Genomic DNA, 24,211 nt, shown 5'->3' with positions numbered 1-24,211 from the left:
GAACGTTTCTTTGGGACCATCAGGCGAAGTCCTGACAACTGATACACAGAAATGTTCCTGCAACATTCCCATGAAAGTGTCTAGAACATCAATATCTTATATTATAAGAACATTGCAACCATGTTCTGTGTATGTTGAGTGTGATGTTAATCTCTTGTGGACAGATTCCAGTGTAAACAAGAAGTGACAACTTTCATGAGAATTTTACTTATGGGTAACAAAGATTAGTGTGATGTTGATGGTATGTCCTCCTAACCCACAGAAAACTGGAAACACAAATGTTCTTGCAACTTTACCATGAAACTTGCCTAGAACATTGATATATTAATATTCTGAGAAGATGGCAACCATTTTCTGTGAATGTTTGGTGGGCTGTTGATGGAATGTTCTCCTAACCCACAGAAAACTGGAAAAATGTATGTTCTTGCCATGTTCCCATGACACGTGTCTTCAACAATATCTTAATATCTGACAAATTGGTAACCACGTTCTGGGTAAGTTCTATTTTAAGGGAATGGTCTCTTGGAAACAATCCTTGCACGTCACAGGAACATTCCTATGAAAACGTTAGTTAATGACCTAATGAGACTCTTAAGGGAACACTTTACTAAAGTTGTGGAAACGTTTGTTGTTAGCTGGGTAGGGGAGTTCTGCAAACTGCTGCGAAACTGGCATATTCAGGACTTCCCAGAGCGCCACGAATTAAATATCCCATTAATAGGGTATGACTTTTAGGGCGCAAATATCTAGGTTATTTCTCTAATTATGGATGTTAGTTAAATTGCCCCGATGACGCAGGATGTCTCATCTTGGAGACTGCCTCCGTTTCCAAGCTCGTTTCCATGCACCGCCTTCTAACAACATGGCGCCAGTTTACAGCGGTGCTGCCTTCCAAAGAGATGCTAAAAAACGCACCGTAAGAGGAAAATATGATTATTGAAAGTAACAGGTAACTACAAAAAGTATAACGGTACCGTAGTTCTTATAAATAATGCTCTCTTATAAATAATGCTCTTTTCATGCAAAATTCTGGAATTTGCGTGCAGCAACAGTTTGTTAGTGACAGGTTGCGCATGAGCCCACCTGCCAGAGAAACTGTGACGACGGTGGACCAATATGAATCTCCTGAACCTGACAATATAGTGGACGATATCCTTTGATAGAGACCTGCAATATTATGTCTATTCTTCGACAGCGAGGTAACGCGTAAACGTCTCCGTAGACTCATTGTAGTGCAATAAATAACTGTCTCTTAAAAAAAAAAGCTCACACTATAATGAATGAAGAGAATTATGCGCAATCGGAGGTGGAAAGGGAAAAGCTCCCTCCAATATGCCATACGTCACCAACTATGGTAAGTGCAAAATTGTTTACATTCAATCAGAAAATGCTTACAACTTGTTGCTGTAAAATATAGTTAATTATTTGAGCTCTTTTCTGTAATGTTTTTTTCTTACACAATATTTCCTTTATTCAACTTCATCCTAAAGACATTCCTGAACTGGCCCAGTCAATCAATGTGCAGTATTTATTTTGCAGTATGGGCTACTATTATAATTTGTTATTGTAAGCATCCCTACTGTAAATGGCATTATAAACTGGGTGGTTCGAGCCCTGAATGCTGATTGGCTGACAGCGTATTCAGGGGTATGACAAAAAATATATTTTTACTGCTCTAATTATGTTGGTAACCAGTTTATAATAGTAATAAGGCATCTTGGGGGTTGTGATATATGGCCCATATTCCACGACTAAGGGCTGTGTCCAGGCACTCCGCATTGCGTCGTGAAAAAGAACAGCCCTTAGCCGTGGTATATGGGCCATATACCACACCTCCTCAGGCCTTATTGCTTAATTCTCCTATGGAACAAGACGCTTAGTGAATTAATTCACAAAGTAAGTGGACTCAAGGACTTAAAGTATCAGAATAGGACCTATACCAATAATCCACACAGTTCGGTGAACCAGGATATTTGTCATTGGAAAAAGCATTGACATTTGTTCCCCAACAGTCCCCCTCAAAAGAGGAACATTGGAAGAGTTTTTTTAAAGGGGCAATCTGCAGTTGCTACATCAGTTTTTGGACTTATAAATGAATTGATTCTTGAAGAATATAACTTGTAAATTCCTCATGAGCTTAGTTGAACTGTCATACCCCATCAGAACCCAAAATATAAGCTTGTTTGAATCCAATGTTTGTAAACATTGTAAATGTAAACAAACAAATGCTTAACTATACTTTTTGTATCTTGGATGGTCAGTCCTTGCATCAAAAGCTTTGTCTATGTATTTAAGAGTGGTTAGATTTCTCCAGGCCAATCCCTCAACTTTTTACCGTGCAGAGGCGGGTGGGACCGCTTTGTTATTGTTTTGACTGCGGATTTCCCCTTTAACTATCCAATATGGAACCCATCATTTTTCATACTATTGTAGGCATAATGTCTGGAAATGTCATAATGCTGCTTCTCGCTCTCTTGCTCTCTCTTTCTTTCTCCCCCTCTCTCACCCACCCACACACACACACACATTCCCACCAACACACTCATCACACGGTAGCATCATTGTGGTGATGTAGATAGTAAACGTCCTGGAAGAGCAACATGGGAAGAGATTTAGGAGTGAGGCAGACTTTTCCACAGACACAGACTGTTATTCTCTCATAAAGTGCTGCATTTTGGCACAGCCATGAATAACAGAATAGAAGGATAGGAGTGGTCGAGGAGGGAGGAGAAGAGGAAAGAGGAGAGTGATGTTTTTATCCAGAAGTTAGGGTTGTAATATAAAGAACAATTCTGTAATTCAGAGGAGAGGAGCCACACCAAGAATTGCTTAGCCCGTGATACAGTATGTGTTATTGTGTCACATCATCATTTTCAGACGAATCTAGGCCTAATATCTGGAAATGTCGTAATGCTGTTATATCTGTCACACACACACACACACACACACACACACACACACACACACACACACACAAAGTCCAGCCCAGCCTGGCCCTGTGTGTCATTACACATTATGCTGAACACAGCGACTGCCTCGTGTGTCTCGCCTCACTATAAATAACACATTATTCCTGTTTTTCCTCCGTAAACAAAAACATTATTAGATCCTCTGAGTCCGCTTGGGAAAGGAAATGTTTAACTGATTTTTTTAAATACCAAACGCACACTTAAAGCAACACTAATAAAGTTTAAACAAACTAAGCAGTTATTTCGAACGCATGGAAAGTATAACCCAGAAGTTATAGGCATTTCTGGTTATTAATGTTGTTAGGAGAAAAATGTGACCTTATTATGAGCAATGGGTAAACTACAACTCTAAAATCAACTGAAAGGTTGGTGTGTGTCTAATGTATGTGTGGTGTGCATGCGCGTACTGTTCTTCTTTTCTTTAAGAGGGTGTCCCGTGTAGCTCAGTTGGTAGAGCGTGACGCTTACAGTGCCAGGGTTGTGGGTTTGATTCACATGGGGGACCAGTACAAAATAAATAAAGTCTTAACACTAAGTACTGTAAGTCTCTCTGGATAAGAGTGTCTGCTAAATGACTAGAATGTACAAATGTAAATGCATACTTCTTTAAGAGCGTTTTAATATGAGAGATGGAGAGATAATACACACTAGGTGTATCTCTGTGTGGCAGCCTCTTTTTGTATGTTAATGGGGTGTGCTGTTTGGAGATATTGTTCCTGTCTGTGTCTCAGATGAAGAGTTTGTTTGATCTGCCCTTTTGTACACACGAATGTTGAATAGAATCCATTGGATCGAATTAGACAATGGGATAAGGGGGAGGAGATATCTTTTATCCCTCTGAAATTAAGCATCTACCATATTCCACTGAGGTGTATTTTTTTTATAGATGTCAGTTTGATTAGCACAAACTGACATGTTTTTGAAATTGTGCTAAACAATAATTTTTAAAATATGAGACATTGGAGACAATATTACTGTCTGTATCAGAGTAACTCCATGTGGAGTGCTAATGGCATAATCAGGGAAGATCTTTATGGATGTAATTCTAATCTCAGTGATCTCATTAGGATTGTCTGGACTTGAGAAGTCCCTCTCCCTCTCTCTCTCCCTCTCTCCATGTCATCTGTAAGACGTGTTTTCTCCCCCTCCTCTTCGTTCGGTGGAGAGTTTTAAGGTGTCAGGACCTGCTGCTGTGCATATGCTGTTAGTTGGCCCTCCTCTCTCTCAATCTGTCCACTGCACTCAGTTCCTACCTCCCACCCTGTCTGCTCTCTGCTGCTAGGAGACCTCACCTTGCTGTCTGTGCTACCGGAACAGTTGGCTATAGGCATTGGTGAGAGCAGCAGCAAGAAATAGGAAATTGACATCATATATATTTTCTAAACTGGTTGTTGGATTCACCTTGGGTGGAAAAATCACGTGTGCCACTTAACTGAATGAAATAAACGCCAATTATATGATATGGTTTTCTGTCCCTATGATTCATGTTGATTCATGAGTCCAATGTGTGGGCCTAATAGGGTTTCCTCTGGCAAAGGATAAAGTGCAAATCTTTTTTTATTCACAAAATAACGGTAGCAGTAATAGCAGTGGTTAGGATAAATAATGTTGGCAAAAATGGACTTACAAAAACAAACAAATTATGACTAAATAAATAAATAAACTTCTAACAAGAAATTGAGGAGGCGAGGGGTACAACCTAACCACATGGGGACACTCTCCCCAACAGAGTTTACAGAACACTGGCAGAGCCAGGTACAAATACCTTGTGCCACTTCCTGGGCTAAAACATAGCCATAATGAGCAGTGGTGCACAACTGGTTGAAATCAATCATTTAGCCAACACAGTGGCTATAGAAAACTCTAAAAGCAGACTAACTAGTCTATCATGGCATCACATTCATAGGTGTGTGTACACTTACATGTTCGCGTGTCCAATTGGAGCTCTGAGAAGCAGCAACAAACAAGAACACACACAGTAATCAACCTAAATAAATGCACAAACTGAAGGAAAATAACTTCACTTGATTAACAAACATAGGCTAATGACAAGACGGAAGTTTAATAGCAACAGAGCTCATGATTCAGACATTCAATTATTAAGAAAGTGGGGGCAAATCAGACTTAAAGGCCCAGTGCAGTCAAAATCGTTTTTCCTGTGTTTTGTATCATATTGTACAACAGCTGATGACACTAACACTGTAAAAGCGTGACTTTTTTTATCAGTGTTATTTCCTGATATTTGCTGGTTTAAAATACAATTTACACTGGATCTTCTAATCAGCAGGTTTTGCATGGGTGGACATCACCAGGCATTATAAGTTAATAGACCAATAACAAAGAGTTCTAAACCTCTCTACCAATAACAGCTAGTTTTCACTCCCTTAGGCCCCTCACTCAGACTACTACCAAACAGTCCTAGAAAAATGATTGCTTGAGAAAGTGTTTTTTGCTAAAAAGCTATTTTAGTTTCTTTTTGACTATTTTAATGGAACAATATTACAGTAAGGTACCTAGTTACCCAGAAATTATTTCATATTAAAATAAAAATGGCTGTATTGGGCCTTTAATTCAAGTGCACACAATGGAGAGCAGAGCTTGAACTTGAGCACGCCTGTCACCATGACAAAGTCAGGTAGCCTTGTGGTTAGAGCGTTGGACTAGTAACCGAAAGGTTGCAAGATCGAATCCACGAGCTGACAAGGTAAAATCTGTAATTCTGCCCCTGAACAAGGCAGTTAACCCACTGTTCCTAGGCTGTTATTGAAAATAAGAATTTGTTCTTAACTGACTTGCCTAGTTAAATAAAGGTAAAATTAAAAAATCATAATTCTGGAGCAAAGTTAACCTCTAATTCCTATATGAAACATTTCCCAACAGTACAAACTGTAGCAGGAGTTCCATGACTCCATAGCTGTTAAAGTGTAAGACTCAAAGGCCCTTTGAACTCTGAGCCCACTACAAGAACACACAGGCATACATACATACATACATACATAAGACACAACTGTACATTGTTTTCAGTTTTCCTCCCATAATGATGTCATCTTATTGTGACAGGATTTGGGGCGTGGTGCGAAACATCCCTTTCCCTCCCTCAGCACGTTCATCTCCTCCCTTAACCAGCGGAGGGAGACGGGAGGCCGGTTCAGCGTGGGCACAAACCAGTGTCTACCAGGTGGACGACATGGTGAGTTAACAACACAGGGCAGATTCACACACTGTGGTGGTCTACAAAGACACTGGAGAAACGTAGCCCTCGCGTATCCTACAAGAATCTCTCCTCTTTCCCACCAGATTCCTGATGGGCTTCCCTATACTCACACAGAAGCTGGTCTCTCCACTGGATACAATGATATGTCACTCACCACTGTACAGCAAAGGAGACATTGTTTATTTAGTTAAATGAAAAAATGACAGTATATTAAAGAACAGTTGTCAGGCCTGCAGTGCACACTCTAAATCTATTTAGTCACCGCTGCTACTGATGCCAAAATAATTATGCGAACATCTCTGTCAAATGAAAGCCATATGAAGGCTTATTTTCATGGCGTATACATGTTGGTGGAGAGTAACCGTGCAGCAAGAAAGCATTTCCAAGCATTTGTCATGTCAAATGTAGTTGTTTAGATTCCTTGCCTGATTTATTGTTATGCACAAACTATATGATTGCTCTGCCGTTTATGCAATCAATATGTTCCATCACTTGATATTTGTGTAACCTCACAAAAATGTAAACTCTGCTACCAATGTAAATAAATACATGATATTTGGCAGAGTTTAAGATTTTCTTCTTCTGATCTTCAAATGAGATTTCTATGCATAAAAGGGTTTTGATAGGAAAACAAAAGCATGGGCAACATGAATAGGATGAGATGAGATGGGTCAGCTATCTGAGGTAATGATGGACGTCATCAATTGTCATGACCTGGCAACAGCCATCAGAAATAGTTTAACAACTTCATTGTGTCTTCTTGTGAGAATGCTGTCATTAGTCTGAATACACTGTTTTCTTGGCCTGTTAGGTCCTGAAAAAGATTGGTAGAGACAATAATGTGTCCATACTTAACGGAAAGTCAGTGTTGGTTAACTAAGGTCATGCAGTGAATGTACTATGTGATTACAGACTGATTGGGTTGAGTTTAATTAGTGTTGTTAGTGAAGCCAGTCTGAGCAAGTCGCAATCTAAGGATCTCGCAATCAAAGCCTTGTGAATCATGTCCATTGTGGAAGCTATGTATGTCGTCTTTGCAAGCAGTAAAAAATATATTTACATATCTGCCACAGTACACAATAGTCATGTGTATGATACTCTGTGTAAAGGGAACTAAATATGTGGGTCTTGTAATTTCCCAGGGAGGGAGCTACCTCCTATTTGCAGTGATGTGAGGCAGAAACAGAGGATCTCCATCGACACACTTCCCCCCGAGCTGAAGGCCCCGTTCCCCTCTGAACCTGTCATCCCCCTCCGCACTAAGACCATCAAAGAGTTCCAGTGAGTAACACCACCTCTCCCCATGACCTCCATTTGACCTTGTAACAGTGAGCAGCATTCCTTATGATCGTCACGACTTCCCACTGGCCACAGACGTCATTTCAACGTCTTGTTTTGATTTAAATTTGGTAGTTGTCAACTAACGTAAATTCAACATGAAATAACATCATGTCATTGGATTTAGGTTAAAAGTTGGGTGAATTTTCTTTAAACATTTCCCTTATGTTGATGACTGTTTGCAAATCCAATCAGTTTTCCATGTTGATTCAACATCAACACATTACATTTATTTGTTGAATTGATGTGGAAACAACGTTGATTCAACCAGTTTTTGCTCACTGGGCTATGATTCGCTGTGACAGTGATTTATTGATGGATTCTTTCCTCTGTGTTGCAGGGAAGACATGGAGCGAGCCACAACCTCAGGGGACTGGAGAGATGTGAGGGATTTCTACCTAACCACCTTTGACTCCTTTCTCGAGATCAATGCTGCCTTCAAGGTAATGGCTCATGCAGGCATTTTGTTATTATGTTGTGAGTTATGCTTTCCCCAAACATACCTTATCAATTTTAGAATATTCTAAACCCTTTGGTTTAGTTCCTCGTATTAAATTATTGATATTTGCAGCACCTCTTTCTCCATTGTGAATTCTCTTAAGGAAAGCATGCAGAGCATGTGTTCTGGAAAGTGTTATTCATGAGGAAACCAACGGTGCATAAGAGAGAAAAGCTGCATTCGGAAAGTACTGACCTTGACTTCTTCCAAATTTTATTACGTTCCAGCCTTATTCTACTTTTTTTTTTTTTTTTTAACTCATCATCAATCTACACACAATACCCCTTAATGACAAAACAAAAGCTGCTTTTTTGCAAATTTATAAAAAAGAAAATCCAGAAATATCATATTTACATAAGAATTCAGACTGTTTACTCAGTACTTTGTTAAAGCACCTTTGGCAGCGATTACAGCCTCGAGTCGTCTTATGTATGACGCTAAAAGCTTGGCACACCTGTATTTTGGGAGTTTCTCCCATTCTTCTCTGAAAATCCTCTCAAGCTCTGTCAGGTTGGATGGGGAGTGTCGCTGCACAGCTATTTTCAGGTCTCTCCAGAGATGTTCGATCGGGTTCAAGTCCAGGCTCTGGCTGGGTCACTCAAGGACATTCAGAGACTGGTCCTGAAACCACTCCTGCGTTGTATTGGCTGTGTGCTTAGGGTCATTGTCCTGTTGGAAGGTGAACCTTCACCCCAGTCTGACGTCCTGAGCGCTCTGGAGCAGGTTTTCATCAATGATCTCTCTGTACTTTGCTCTGTTATTCTTTCCTTCGATCCTGACTAGTCTCACAGTCCCTGCCACTGAAAAACGTCCCCACAGCATGATGCTGCCACCACCATTCTTCACCGTAGGGATGGTGCCAGGTTTCGTCCAGATGTGATGCTTGGCATTCAGGCCAAAGAGTTCAATCTTGGTTTCATCAGACCAGAGAATCTTGTTTCTCATGTCTGAGAGTCCTTTAGGTGTCTTAAGGGCAAACTCCAAGCGGGCTGTCATGTGCCTTTTACTGAGGAGTGGGTTCTGTCTGGCCACTCTACCATAAAGGCCTGATTGGTGGAGTGCTGCAGAGATGGTTGTCCTTCTGGAAGGTTCTCCCATGTCCACAGAGGAACTCTGGAGCTCTGTCAGAGTCACTATCGGGTTCTTGGTCACCTCCCTGACCAAGACCCTTCTCCCCCTGATTGTTCACTTTGGCTGGGTGGCCAGCTCTAGGGAAGAGTCTTTCTTGGTGGTTCCAAACTTCTTCTATTTAAGAATGATGGAGGCCACTGTGTTCTTGGGGACCTTCAATGCTGCAGAAATGTTTTGGTGCCCTTCCTTAGATATGTGCCTGGACACAATCTTGTCTCAGAGCTCTACAGACAATTCCCTCGACCTCATGGCTTGGGTTTTGCTCTGACATGCACTGTCAACTGTGGGACCTTTATATAGACAGGTGTGTGCCTTTCCAAATCATCTCCAATCAGTTGGATTTACCACAGATCGACTCCAATCAAGTTGTAGAAACATCTCAAGGATGATCAATGGCACCTGAGCTCAATTTCGAGTCTCATAGCAAAGGGTGTTTTTAAATTTTTTATATATTGGCAGAAATGTCTACATTCCTGTTTTTGCTTTGTCCTAATGGGGTATTGTTTTTAGATTGATGTGGAGAAAAAAAATCATTTTTAATCCATTTTAGAATGAGGCTGTAATGTAACAAAATGTGGAAAAAGGGAAGGGTCAGAATACTTTCCAAATGCACTTATAAGGTCTGAACCTTGTTTTGTTGGCATCGAGCAAGAATGGTTCAACACACACCACCATTGTTCAACACACACACACACACACACACACACACACACACACACACACACACACACACACACACTATATGTCCTCACTGCAGACAAGCCCAGGGTTTGGCTGTAGCAAGTACCTGTTGTTTGAGCTGTTGTTAAAAAGGCCTGAAATAAAAACATTTTAACAATGAGAAAAGTACAATTTTCCCCTCCTTTTCCTCCTTTCTTAGAGAGAAGCTAACGCCCCATTTAACACAACCGAGGATTCTGGAGTCAACTCAAAATATTTGAATGCTGTTTATGATGCTTTACTCTGCACAGTAAGTACTGCCAACATGACCTTTCTATGGAAAAGGATATCGTATGACAAAACAAATGAAGTCCTATTCAGATTTTTTACCATGAAAGTGCTTCCTGAAACTAGCAGAATTTGGGTCATATTCATCCGATTTAGAGGTTAACTCATGTTTGTTTGTGTGGTTTTAGCCCCAAGACATCCAGAAATCAGTGTTGAAGGGAATCATTAACAGCCTATTGAGAGAGTGGAAAGGGTGAGTGCTGCTTTCAATTTATACCTCTACTACCATTTACTGTTACTATGCTACCTGTTGTTACGCTGCAGCAACCATTTACCATAAATAGAGCATTGCTTATGAGAACTAAATTACATTCATACAGTTGGGCATCTAATTAAACACAACATTTATTTTCAAATTTGTTGCCACATTGTGCTAATTTGGGGTAGCCTAAATAATGAAATATGATGTCTCATTAGGCTGACTGTATACATTTTGATTTCCTCCTTTCACTGAAAACGATGTGTTGTGTTTTCAGTCCCAGAACGAAAGATGACCTGAGGGCATACTTCATCTTAGTTCAGGTAACATTTACTCCTTAAGCTAACATCTTACTAAATACATGCACCAGTACATTTTGTTTGTAAAAGTTTAATTTTATAATGTATAAATAATGTTTTCTGTTTGATGCTTTGTCTTTTGTGTTCAATTACCTTGTGAAAAAGCTTGGATTGGTGCAAATGCTCAGTAAATCCCCATTTTGTTAAACAGTTAATTTCAGGACAGAAATAAATGGCTATAATGCTCCCGTCATCAGATTTTTGGTTTCCATTAATCCCTGTCATTTCCTGTGGAAAGTGGGTTATTTTGTGCTTTCCAAACCACCACTGCCACAGGCTTAAAGGGACTGTTAGGGTCCCATATCCCCTGCGGTATTCTAGCCTCTGTAGTATTCTAGCCTCTGTAGTATTCTAGCCCCTGTGGTATTCTAGCCCCTGTAGTATTCTAGCCCCTGTAGTATTCTAGCCCCTGTGGTATTCTAGCCCCTGTGGTACTCTAGCCCCTGTAGTACTCTAGCCCCTGTGGTAATCTAGCCCCTGTGGTAATCTAGCCCCTGTAGTACTCTAGCCCCTGTGGTACTCTAGCCCCTGTAGTACTCTAGCTCCTGTGGTACTCTAGCCCCTGTGGTACTCTAGCCCCTGTAGTACTCTAGCCCCTGTGGTACTCTAGCCCCTGTGGTACTCTAGCCCCTGTGGTACTCTAGCCCCTGTGGTACTCTAGCCCCTGTGGTACTCTAGCTCCTGTGGTACTCTAGCTCCTGTAGTACTCTAGCCCCTGTAGTACACTAGCCCCTGTAGTACTCTAGCTCCTGTGGTACTCTAGCCCCTGTAATATTCTATCCCACTGCAGTCGCATGTGAAGTGATACAGAGGCAGCCGTTCTGGCTCATTGGATTCAGTGGCAGGACTTCTTTCTGCTCTCACGTCAGTTTGAAGATAGTTCTGGCTGTAGTGCAGTGAGTCTCTGTTTGTTTTGGTGGTCTAAGTGTCTGTGTTTTTCATAGAGAGACAGTAGTTATTGGTTTTGGTCTGATGTCTAGATGCTTATATCAGATGGTAGTGCGTTTTGCTGGTTCAGTGTGTCTTGTTTCATTGTGTTGTGGCAGTGGATGTTCTTCTATTCCAACAGTACACTGTGTCTCTGTTCTTCTGACACCTGGGCACTTTTTACTGCAGCAGTAGTTCTGTCTGTTGGTCTAATGCCTAGCTGTACAGTACAGTGGCCAGGTTAAGCAAGACAGGCTGGAATCCTTAGGCCTCCTCCCTCTCCATACACCCCATTGACTCCAGTCGTATGTCAGTCCACAGCAGCAGCAACAACTACTCTCTGTGCCCCGAGCTAGCTGTGTGAGTAGAGTCGTTGATTTCACTTCACCTGTGTCACTTCACATAAAATCTAGTAACCCTAGTCCGTCTAGGGAAAATGCTAATGTTGTCATTAATTGAAATACTCTGAGTAAGTCTGTACTTGCTGTAACTAACAGTGTAGGACAATTGTAAACAAGATAGGCTATAGAAATTCTGTTTTGTGTTCAATTTCCTGTATATAAGTGTAGGCCTATTCTCTTGTTACACGTTCGTGTAAAGAATGTGGGTGGATGTTTGACTGGGAGATACACAGCACACGTCTGATCAGCCAGATCCCTGATGTCATGTTCCTTGTTCTCCATGGAGACTGGGTGAGGTCATCCTGGATTGCTGGAATGTCGGTTTCCTGTGTGATACTGTTCTTTCGGAGAGGCTGAATGTTTTATGGTTTTCGCTGAAGTTCAGTGCATAGAAACCGATTAAATAGACTGGACCATAGTCAGCTTTTAAAGCTTTCTCTTGCCTCTCTTTTCTCTGTATTGGTGCAAGGCAATTTTGCAGTACATTCTGAATTTTTTGTACAGATGACATGTGTTTATTTGTTTTCTAGAATCCTCAGTATTCCAGCACCAGTACCTATGTGATCTATGCCCACCTACTGAGACAGATAGCTGCCCTGTCCGAGGCTGACCACCATTTCCTAGTGCACTGGTTTAAAAAGTAAGTGCAGTCTGCAAAGTGTGTCTTAAAGCCTCACCCATGCATGGATTATAAAACATTTATTACTATAAACCATGTGTTTGTTTCACAGTAACACAGCCCGCAGTTATGAATAGGGGTTGAGTAGTGAAGTATTTGATCTTCATAGAGGTGACTAACACCCAGCCTGTATCCAGTTTGAGTAGGCGTTACACAGTCTCTCCCTGCACGCTGTCACACCCAAACACTACCTAAAGTTCACTATGGCCTGTGGTAACCTAAACGTAGTGTGTGTTTGCGTGTAACACTTCCTGTTCCTCGCCCCTCCCCAGACTGTCTCCAAGGCGTTTCAGGCAGCTGGTGGAGCGTTTTCTTCACTTCATCTCCACTCGTCTGTTACCTGCTCCTCCTGATGAACTGCCCCCTCTGACCAGGTGCTCCTGGTGGATCCCTGCTGCCACCAAGGTCCTCGCCCTCTTCAGTAAGTCATGTCCACAACATCAGGAACAGGGTATTTTACCCGGTGTACCCCTGGAGCTGTTCAGTGGATTCTGGGTAACCCCACAGTGCTACAATATGAGCCTTGTGTTATCCAGTATGTGCTGTTAATCCTGATACACATACCAGAGACAAAGTGATAGTGTCATTGTTCAAGGGAGGCTGTAGGTTCAGGTGCTGTCAGGATGGTGTTTTTTCATGCATATAGAATCTCTACCTAGATTCTATCTCGGGTGTAAAGTCTTTTAGACATGTGTAGATAAACTCTAATGCCCTTGTATACCCTGTCCCCACCAGATGCAGCTAACAGCATATCCACGCCTCCTATCATGTCCTTCACGGACTTCTACAACATCACCTTGGACCACATCGACATCATGGAGCAGTACCGCACCTGGCAGAGCCACGGCAACTCCAACAAGTGAGTCCCTAGTTTACAGGATCAACACTCGGATCCCATATTCAGGGTCCAGTGTTTTTCCTGACCAGGACATTTTCTGAGCCCTTCTTATAGGCCATAACTTATTGGTTAAACTTCTTCCAATTCTGAACGTAGTTAGGAAGTCCTGCTGGGAAAATTGTAAACCACAGCATGTCGTTTTCCCATTTCCCATATCAGCCAGTGATTGACAGCACATGGTACTGAGAGCAGAACACACGGTACATTAGATATACTTCTCATAAGCTGCACATGTTTTTCCTTTCTCCCTGTGTGTCCATTCCAAGTTTTTGATGATACAGCTCCCTCTTGTGTGCCATACATCATATGAACAGCTAAAAGTGCGAATGCAGCGCTACTGAAGGATAGCTTTCCCCAGCTCTCCTCTCGCTGTGACAACCCTCAGTGGAACAGCTCTGTGAGTCAGAGCCGAAACTCAAAACAAAGCACATCACGCCTCCATATGGTGTGACCGTCAAGGGACACATATTATGGAGAGAGAAGGATATTGCACAATGATTCCTCTTTCTAAAGATGGAACTGATTGTGGAGCAGTCCAGAGACTGTGGGCTACTCTCTTCCTCTTTACGGAAATCCTCCTGCGTCCATATTTTATCATCTTCTTCCCAAGTGCATTTTCTTCTTCCTATCTTCTCCTCCTCAGGTTCTCTTTCTGCCAGTTCCCATTTATCCTGTCAACGGTGGTGAAGAAAGCCATCATCCAGAGAGACTCAGAACAGCAGATGATAAGCATGGCCAGAGTGAGACACAGCCTATTATCTTCGGTCAACTTTCCTCTATCAACACAGTTGTCCCTGAGCTGTGCATGAACTGAGATGCATATGGTGTACAGTGACCTGCATTCATATTAAAACCTTTTCGTTATGTGTTTTTTCTCTCTCTACAGCAAAGCCTGGTGAACAAGGTCTCTCGCAGGCAGAGAGTGGACATGAACCTGTTGTTCCTCAACATCAACGTACGACGAGCCCAGCTACTCAGCGACTCATTGGATGAGGTAAGACCTAACGCAACAAGCGTTGGGTGTGGTCGAGACGTTGTTAAAACACTGTCCTCAGTAAAAAAAAAATATATATATATCTTTATATATATATCTCTTTATATATCAGTTGAAGTCGGAAGTTTGCATACACTTAGGTTGAAGTCATTAAAACTAATTTTTAATCACTCCACAAATTTCTTGTTAACAAACTATAGTTTTGGCAAGTCGGTTAGGACATCTACTTTGTGCATGACACAAGTAATTTTCCAACAATTGTTTACAGACAGATTATTTCACTTATAATTCACAGTATCACAATTCAGTCAGAAGTTTACATACACTACATTGACTGTGCCTTTAAACAGCTTGGAAAATTCCAGAAAATGATGTCATGGCTTTAGAAGCTTCTTATAGGCTAATTGACATCATTTGAGTCAATTGGAGGTGTACCTGTGGATGTATTTCAAGGCCAACCTTCGAACTCAGTGCCTCTTTGCTTGACATCATGGGAAAATCAAAAGAAATCATCCAGGACCTCAGAAAAAAGCTGTCATACCGCTCAGGTATCTCATCCTAAAGATGAACGTACTTTGGTGCGAAAAGTGCAAATCAATCCCAGAACAACAGCAAAGGACCTTGTGAAGATGCTGGAGGAAACGGGTACAAAAGTATCTATATCCACAGTAAAACGAGTCCTATATCGCCATAACCTGAAAGACCGCTCGGCAAGGAAGAAGCCACTTTTCCAAAACTGCCATACAAAAGCCAGACTACGGTTTGCAACTGCACATGGGGACAAAGATCGTACTTTTTGGAGAAATGTCCTCTGATCCGATGAAACAACAATAGAACTGTTTGGCCATAATTACCATCGTTATGTTTGGAGGAAAAAGGGGGAGGCTTGCAAGCCACAGAACACCATCCCAACCGTGAAGCACAGCATCACGTTGTGGGGATGCATTGCTGCAGGAGGTACTGATGCACTTCACAAAATAGATGGCATCATTAGGAAAGGGAAAATTATGTGGATATATTGAAGCAACATCTCAAGACATCAGTCAGGAAATTAAAGCTTGGTTGCAAATGGGTCTTCCAAATGGACAATGACCCCAAACATACTTCCAAAGTTGTGGCAAAATGCTTAAGGACAACAAAGTCAAGGTATTGGAGTGGCCATCACAAAGCCCTGACTTCAATCTTATAGAGAATTTGTGGGCAGAACTGAAAAAGTGTATGCGAGCAAAGAGGCCTACAATCCTAACTCAGCTACACCATCTCAGTCAGGAGGAATGGGCCAAAATTCACCCAACTTATTGTGGGAAGCTTGTGGAACGCTACCCGAAACATTTGAACCAAGTTAAACAATTTAAAGGCAATGCTACAAAATACTAATTGAGTGTATGTCAACTTCTGACCCACTGGGAATGTGATGGAAGAAATAAAAGCTGAAAAAGATGATTCTCTCTACTATTATTCTGACATTTCACATTCTTAAAATAAAGTGGTGATCCTAACTGACCTAAGACAGGGAATATTTACTAGGGTTAAACTGAGTTTAAATGTATTTGGCTAAGGTGTATGTAAACTTCCGACTTCAACTGTGTGTGTGTGTGTGTGTGTGTGTGTGTGTGTGTGTGTGTGTGTGTGTGTGTGTGTATATATATATATATATATATATATATATATACACATTTCCTCTTTATGAAGTTATCTGGTTCTAATGGTGACAGAAACCACATAACACTACAGCACAGAGCCGTTAGTGGACCCATTGCCTCCCCCTCTAAAGCCCATCTGGTATTTTGCTCTGGAGGTTCTGTCACCACGGCTTGATTTGGAAAACTGTCCTGGCCGTAAAACGCAGGGTTTGTTTCTCCCCTACTCCCCTCCCCCTCTACCCCTCCCTCGCCTTGTCCAGCTGAGCAGGAAGAGAGCAGACCTGAAGAAAAAGCTCAAGGTCACTTTCGTAGGAGAGGCGGGGCTCGACATGGGCGGCCTCACCAAGGAGTGGTTCCTGCTGCTGGTTCGACAGATTTTCCACACTGACTATGGTGAGACATGGAATGCAGGACAGAATATATTGGCCTCAATTAGCAACTTTCACATAGAATCCATATATTGCTTAAAACCCATGCAAGATTCATCAAATGTTTCTCCCTCTCATTTGAGATACTGGAAGAAATGGAAAGCAAATCAGCTTTTATTGAAATCTCAGCAGAATTAGAATATTAGCCATAAAGCCATTCTCACACTGCCAATAAAAACCTAATAACTGTGAAACACTGGCGTGAGCTTGTTGCTTTTGGAGTCATTGAGTCTCTCTGTCCTCCAAGCCCAGTTATTCTTTCCATAGATACATTTTCAGAGATGTGGGCTGCTTGCCTAGACTGTATGAAAACTGTGCCCGCTCATTAAAAACGCGAACCAACCCATCTACACTCAAGTTTTTTTTTTCTTGTCAGAAAGTTAATGTTAGCTTTTTGTTTGTCAGCTTTTCATAGCCCAGCTATAAAGGGCACAATAATGTTTCATGTTTGAAGGTCAGAGTTTTCATCTGGTTAAGGAAACTGTTGAATGCACCTGGGAATGTTTTCGGTCAACTTTTAGAATACTACTATATATAATATTATTAGACTAGACATTGAACAGACGTTTGTGTTACATTAGGCCTGTGGAGGGGTTTTCCCAGTCCCATTTATGCTCCTTTCACTGGATTATATATCAAACTTGTTTTGTTTTTTCAGGCATGTTCACCTACTTGAAGGATTCCCGTTGTCATTGGTTCAGCAGCTGGAAATGTGACAACTACTCAGAGTTTCAATTGGTCGGGACTGTATCCTTTCATTCCTAACCCAGGAATTACTGTGTCAACGGTTTCAGATATGCAGCAATCTGCACCACACACACAGATGAGGCAGTGCTGGAAACCCACACTGGAGAAACTGATACTTCATGTATTTGCGATGCTATAAATCAGTCTAACTATTGCAATATATGCTTATTATCTATATTTAATAGGACTTAGATGATATGTTCACTGAATGATGTAAACCCCTTTTGCGAGACAGAATCTTCATGATATAATGTTAAGCATGAGGTTGTTTCCTGCGTTCAATAAGTAAGAGATACGAAAAAGTAACATTTCAAACCACTGAACATAACATTCCTAACACTCCTGAGATAAAGCTGATCTGGACAGCTGGTCTGTCTATATGTTAGGATGCCAGCGGCCACCTAATCATCATATTGACCTAGTAATGCCGTTACATTCATATGTCATGTCAGTGTAAGCCAACGTAATCTGACAACTTGTCCTCACTTAACCCACTGTACATTCCTATTTATCTATGAATGTTAAACCTGTTGTGTTTTAGTTATATATAGTTATACATATTTATTACATATACTTATATTGTAAACAGCCTGGAGTGGGCAATATCCTTTATCTGTAGATAGTCGTCCTTTGTCTCTTAAGCCCTCATGGAGTACTCATGACTTGCAAACTTTGACCTAGAATTGTCCTCTCTTGACTTGATCTACTGGGTTGTAGTGGCTGAAGAAGACACTGTCGATACAGAAATGGAATCCATGGGTGTGGTGGTGTTAGTGCTGTTAGTGTGAGATTTTAGGAAATTAAGCACTTGTTCTCATGCATACCATTTGTATGTCTCTGCATCCAGTTTGAAGGAAGTTGCTAACTAGCGTTGGCGCAATTGCTAACTAGTGTTAGCGCAACTTCCAGTCATTGCGCTAACACGAGTTAGCAATTGCGCCAACGCTAGTTAGCAACTTCCTTCAAACTGGATGCAGAGACATACAAATGGTACCCAGAGTCAGATGAACCATGGATAAGTGGAAAAATCTCACTATCCATTTAATATTTTGTTAACTTTCACCTCAGTAGTTGGAATCATATCAAACATTTTGAGTGAATCTGTCACTGTAAACGTTTGCCCCAGGTGTTGTACAGACTGAACAAAGAAATTGTTAAAAGTAGTGGAAGTAGCTATCCTCGACCAATCTTCCATCAACTTTCAGTTTTATATCTCCCTTAAATGTCCCATGCCTCTTAAACAAATTTGGAAAAAACATAGTTTACAGTCACCTTTCGCCTCATTTATGACGTTAATGAAGAAGTCGGCTTTAGATTTTCTGAGCTCGAGGACGATCTTGTTGAATATCTTTGTCAACATCTAGTCCAATTGTTACTGCTTTCTGTAATGCACCATCTCTGTTTTCATTAACTGCCATTGGGTGTCAATTCATTGAAGTAAATTGCATTAGTGCGTTTTCAAGAGATGGCAATAAAACGTTTTAAAGAAATAGACTGAATACGTTTTCCCTTATGTATGTTTCAAGGGAGTGATGTATTACCACATTGCGAAGTAGATCATATTCAGTTTATTCCTACCTACAGGTGAGCCGGTGCTTGTCAAAGCTCTGTGTTACATAACATTAGTCTGTGGCCTAGCGGGGCTGGGTGCTAGCTAAGTGCTAAATTAGCCAACCTGTTCCCGTAGTCTTGGCAGTCTGTCAGGCGGTCATGGAAAGAACATAGGAAGAAACTTTGAGAGGAACCAGGCTCCAAGGGGTGGCCAGTCCTCTTCTGGCTGTTCCGGGTGGAGATTTAAAGGGATAGTGTGAGATTTCGACAATTAAGCCCTTTTTCTACTTGTCCACAGTCAGATGAACTCATGGATACCATTTGTATGTCTCTGCGTGCAGAATAGGCCAAGAGTTATAGATCTGAGACTACATCTGAGGCCTCTGAATCCCTCTCCTACTCGAGAGCTCAAGGCAGTAAAAGGCAGCCTGTCAAATAAAAGCCAGATGGATGAGGAAGGACCCTCTTATAGCTCACAGACTTTGATACGGATGGTGGATCACAGCCACTTACCTCTGAGATTTGTTTACACTGAAAGTGTATTTCCATGATGTTAGAGTTGTGCTTTGCACGGTGCAGAGACGGTGCACACTGCATGCTGTTCCTACTTTGTGCATGTTGTTTGGAGTTTTTACACTTTGCAGTAGTCTTGTGCTGGAATTGAGCCTGCATATTGCTTTAACTTGCAATGGGATGGATAGAGACACGTGTTGCAAAACGAGACTACAGGGAAAGGTTCAAAGGAAGAGATATTCAGACGGAGGGAGATTTTGACAGAGAGAGATTGTAGAGACAGACATTTGAAGGTCGACAGTTTACATGTTACATTTTAGTCATTTAGCAGACGCTCTTTACCAGAGCAACTGACAATAGTGAGAGCATACATTTGTATACTTTTTTCAAACGGGTCCCTTGTTGCAAACGCCATGCTCTACCAACTGAGCCACATGGGACCACTGACATTACCGCAATGAGCCACACAGTTGTCTTGGCATTACCTCTCTGATTACCGCCCCCTGTCACAGACATAATGTCAAGTAGTCTGTCTGTTAGCGTATCTACAACCAGCTCCTGTATTGATATAGCCTTCCAGGCTACTGTCTCTCAAAGCACAGTATATACAGCTCAGTATGAGCCCTTTAGCCGACCACACTGAACAAAAATATGAACGCAAAAATGTCTAAGATTTTACTGAATTACAGTTCATATAAGGAAATCAGTCAATTGAAATGAATTAATTAGGCCCTAATCTATGGATTGCATGACTGGGAATACAGATATTCATCTGTTGGTCACAGATGAAAAAGCAAAGGTAGCGGCATGGATCAGAAAACCAGTCAGTATCTGGTGTGACTATTTGCCTCATGCAGCGTGACATCTCCTTCGCATAGAGTTGATTGTTGTATGTGGAATGTTGTCCCACTCCTGTTCAATGGCTGTGCGAAGTTGCTGGATATTGGCGGGCACTGGAACACGCTGTCGTACACATCGATCCAGAGCATCCCAAACATGCTCAATGGGTGGCATGTCTGGTGTGTATGCAGGCCATGGAAGAACTGGGACATTTTTATCTTCCAGGAATTGTGTACAGATCCTTGCGACATGGGACTGTGCATTATCATGCTGTAACATGAGGTGATGGCTGCAGATGAATGTCACGACAATGGGCTTCAGGATCTCGTCACGGTATCTCTGTGCTTTCAAATTCCCATCAATAAAATGCAATTGTGTTTGTTGTGCGTAGCTTATGCCTGCCCATACCATAAACCCAGCGCCACCATGTGGCACTCTGTTCACAACGATGACAACAGCAAACCGCTCGCCCACGGTACAGTTGAAACCAGGATTCATCCATGAACTGCACACTTCTCCAGCGTGCCAGTGGCCATCGAAGGTGAACATTTTTCCACCGAAGTCATTTACGACTTTAAACTCCAGTCAGGTCAAGTCCCTGGAGAGGACGACGAGAATGCAGATGAGCTTCCCTGAGACTGTTTCTGACAGTTTGTGCGGAAATTCTTCGGTTGTGCAAACCCACAGTTTAATCAGCTGTCTGGATGACTGGTCTCAGATGATCCCACAGGTGAAGAAACTGGATGTGGAGAGCCTGGGCTGGCGTGGTTACATGTGGTCTACGGTTGTAAGGCCAGTTGGACGTACTGGCCACCCGATACTTGTTTAGTAGAGAAATTAACATTCAATTCTCTGGCAACAGTTCTGGTGGACATTCCTGCAGTCAGCATGCCAATTGCATGCTCCCTCAACTTGAGACATCTGTGGCATTGTGTTGTGTGACAACTGCACATTTTAGTGGCATTTTGTCCCCAGCAGAAGGTTCACCTGTGTAATGATCATGCTGATTAATCAGCATCTTGACATGCCACACCTGTCATGTGGATGGATTATCTTAGCAAAGAAGAAATGCTCACTAACAGGGATGTAAGCAAATCTGTGTACATAATTTGAGAGAAATTAGCTTTTTGTGCATATAGAAGATTTCTGGGATCTTTTATTTCAGCTCATGAAACATGGGGGACCAACATTTTATATTGCGTTTTATATTTTTGTTTAGTATATTAGGTCTTTGCCCTCAAATTCCCCAAAATAACGTTGTGTGAAGCTCCTTCCCTCAGTTTTGCCTAATATTGTACGGTGAGATTTCCAACTGTTGAAGTACTTGGAAAGCCAATGACATTAGAGTTTCAGAGTAGGTGGCGGTGTATTACCTTCACTACGGCAACCCCGTTGAATTTCTCATGGTTCTGTGACTGTGAAAGTGTGTTCACAAAAGTGTGTATGTGTGCATGTCTTAGAGTGTTGTGCGTGTCTGTGCAGTTTGCATACATGTGTGTTTGTGTGGGTACTCTTGAATCCAGGCACCCACTGTACCTGCAGTTAACACATTATAAAGTGATCTTTGTGTGGGCTTTAACTCTGAAATACATCCAGAGTGGCTCCCTCATTTGGAGGCAATATGGAGACTAGGCAACTAGGAACGTGTGTGTGTGTGTGTGTGTGTGTGTGTGTGTGTGTGTGTGTGCATGCGTAGTTAATGGGATAAATGTCCTGTCCACCTGCTGGGTTTTGTGGGGAAGGGGCGGTGGCTGACGTAGTCTGAACACACACAGTAACACAATGTAGTCATTTACTCTGTCCTGGTGTAATTTAGAAACACTCTTCGTGCAGTCTGGTCTCTTCGTGCTTACTGGGCATTAGCCCAAACATTCACAGTTGTATGGTACTGTACGTTATGTTCAAGTTTCCTGTATTATTGTGTTGCGCTAATACATACATTAATGTCACTGAGTCTGTGTATTGTTAGAAGGCTCAGGATAATAGCTTTTTGATATAAGACACTGATCCTGCTTTGGTGAACACTGATCACCTAAAATGGCCTGATCTGTCTGTTAATCAATGTCTGGTCCTTGACTCTGTGCCAGCTCATGGGTCTCGCTGTGTACAACAGCATTGCTCTGGACATCCACTTCCCTCCTTACTGTTACAAGAAGCTCTTGACTCCACCCATTGTGCCATGTGACCAGAATACACCCATCGGCATGGCAACCGCCACCCTGGGCGACCTGCAGCAGGTTATGCCGGTATGTCTTCTTTGATTGGTTCATCTGAAGCACAGCATTTAGAGTAAGAAATGTACTCATTAAGGATAGGTGTCCTCAATAGTAGGTCAGTCAGCCTACAGACCAGTGAGGATCACAATACCCTGTTTAACCAGCTGGGGGAACCACAGTTTAGCTTTTCTTTCTTTACTCCCAAATGTTTTCCTTTGGTCTGGATCCAATCTCTGAAACTCATCTGAATTCATAAAAATGTATCAGTATTGTTCATTCATTTTGTCCAATGTGAAACAACTCAACAGTCTCTTATTCTAAAATGTACACACCCATTGCTGAGATGGTGTTTCTCTGTGTAAGAATTTGCTTTTAATTGTTAAACTGTGCCAGATGTTTGCCTCCTAGTTTCTTGGGGCTTTTTTCATAGTTTCATAAGAGTGGGGTGTTGTTCTCTGCCCTGTCTGTCCTAAAAAACCTTTGTTTTAATAACACTGTGGCTTTGATGAAGCAGGGTGGCTGGCCTGGCATACTCCCAGTGCCACAGTAATGCTGCCCTGGCTCCCTTTGGGGCATGAAAGGCAGGCACAGCCATGCCACTATACCACTGATCAGAGACTGTCAGTTCATCTTATGTAACTGCTTTGCAGCTGGGCTGATTCAAGTAGATGGTTGAAAGTCACTTTGCTGTACAGTCCCATCTGCAAAGGCAATTGACCTTTTGCTAAGCCCCGCCCCCCTTGGTTACTATTGCAATCTCTGACAACAATTTCATGGCAAGCCTATTTCCCCATATGAACCACTGGTGAAATCTCAAACTGTGTTTTTAATAAATAATTAAATTAAACACAGATTACCCCATGCTAATTAGCAAACTCTCGTGTATGTTGTGGTGGACTGTCATTACAATTGCTAAATGGGAACCTGGTAAAATTGTTTGTATTGTGGCTAGCCACTGAATGTCTCTGAATTCACTGTCCATGTGTAGCCAAAGCTACTAACCATTTTTCGAGCCAGCTAGTGCTTTCAAATCGTATCGTGGTGTCGACAGCAGATGAGAGTTGTATTAATAACATGGCTGACTTAGCTAGCTAACATACATTTTTAGAAAACTGGCTAGCTAGCTAGTGTTAGCAAAGTTGGGTAGTCAATGAGAAGCTAGCAAACAATGTAACAAAAGTATAATTTCAGATTTTAAAATACTCCAACAGACTCTGCATTTCAGGAATCACAGTACCCCTGGTGCACTGTTCAATTATCTAACCAATAGTTTTTTGTTGTTGTTAAACTTAGTTTTTCCCACTGCCCTCACTGGCTTACATGTGTTTCACGTGTGTTGAGTGGCTTGCTGAATACAACAGCTGATTAGCTTTAGAACAGAAGCTTGCTAACATAACATGCATATTCATACAGCACACATAGTAATACATGACCCATGTCACGCTGTGTACAACATACAACACAACACATTTGAAACACATTGAAACACAATTCAAAGGAAATAATAAAAGTGTAATTATAAAAGTGACAAAGTATTTGCTATTTCAGGATCTGGCTCATGGGCTTGGAGAGCTGCTCTGCTATGAGGGCAATGTGGAAGAAGACTTCTATCTGACCTTCCAGGTATGGACCTCTCCTATGTATTAACAGTGCAAGG

The 24,211-nt window shown here is 41.7% G+C and overlaps 1 protein-coding gene across 2 annotated transcripts in view; it reads left to right on the top strand.

Moving 5' to 3' along the window:
- The first annotated feature begins 648 nt into the window (after window positions 1-648).
- Window positions 649-24,211, top strand: part of LOC106577131 (probable E3 ubiquitin-protein ligase HECTD2) — a 45,056-nt gene continuing 21,493 nt past the window's right edge. For both annotated transcript variants that reach the window (XM_014154887.2, XM_045700955.1), the window contains exons 1-16: window positions 649-1,354; window positions 6,030-6,159; window positions 7,326-7,464; window positions 7,862-7,964; window positions 10,032-10,121; window positions 10,288-10,352; window positions 10,636-10,681; window positions 12,576-12,685; window positions 12,997-13,145; window positions 13,460-13,583; window positions 14,266-14,362; window positions 14,509-14,616; window positions 16,520-16,652; window positions 17,346-17,434; window positions 22,426-22,584; window positions 24,103-24,177. In XM_014154887.2, the coding sequence (XP_014010362.2) occupies window positions 1,277-1,354; window positions 6,030-6,159; window positions 7,326-7,464; window positions 7,862-7,964; window positions 10,032-10,121; window positions 10,288-10,352; window positions 10,636-10,681; window positions 12,576-12,685; window positions 12,997-13,145; window positions 13,460-13,583; window positions 14,266-14,362; window positions 14,509-14,616; window positions 16,520-16,652; window positions 17,346-17,434; window positions 22,426-22,584; window positions 24,103-24,177 (1,695 nt within the window). In that variant the 5' untranslated portion in view covers window positions 649-1,276. The remainder of the gene's footprint in view (window positions 1,355-6,029; window positions 6,160-7,325; window positions 7,465-7,861; window positions 7,965-10,031; window positions 10,122-10,287; window positions 10,353-10,635; window positions 10,682-12,575; window positions 12,686-12,996; window positions 13,146-13,459; window positions 13,584-14,265; window positions 14,363-14,508; window positions 14,617-16,519; window positions 16,653-17,345; window positions 17,435-22,425; window positions 22,585-24,102; window positions 24,178-24,211) is intronic.

This window comes from Salmo salar, chromosome ssa18, assembly GCF_905237065.1.
Source record: "Salmo salar chromosome ssa18, Ssal_v3.1, whole genome shotgun sequence".
NCBI classification, from domain to species: Eukaryota; Metazoa; Chordata; class Actinopteri; order Salmoniformes; family Salmonidae; genus Salmo; species Salmo salar.
This window is presented reverse-complemented; position numbering and strand designations above follow the sequence as displayed.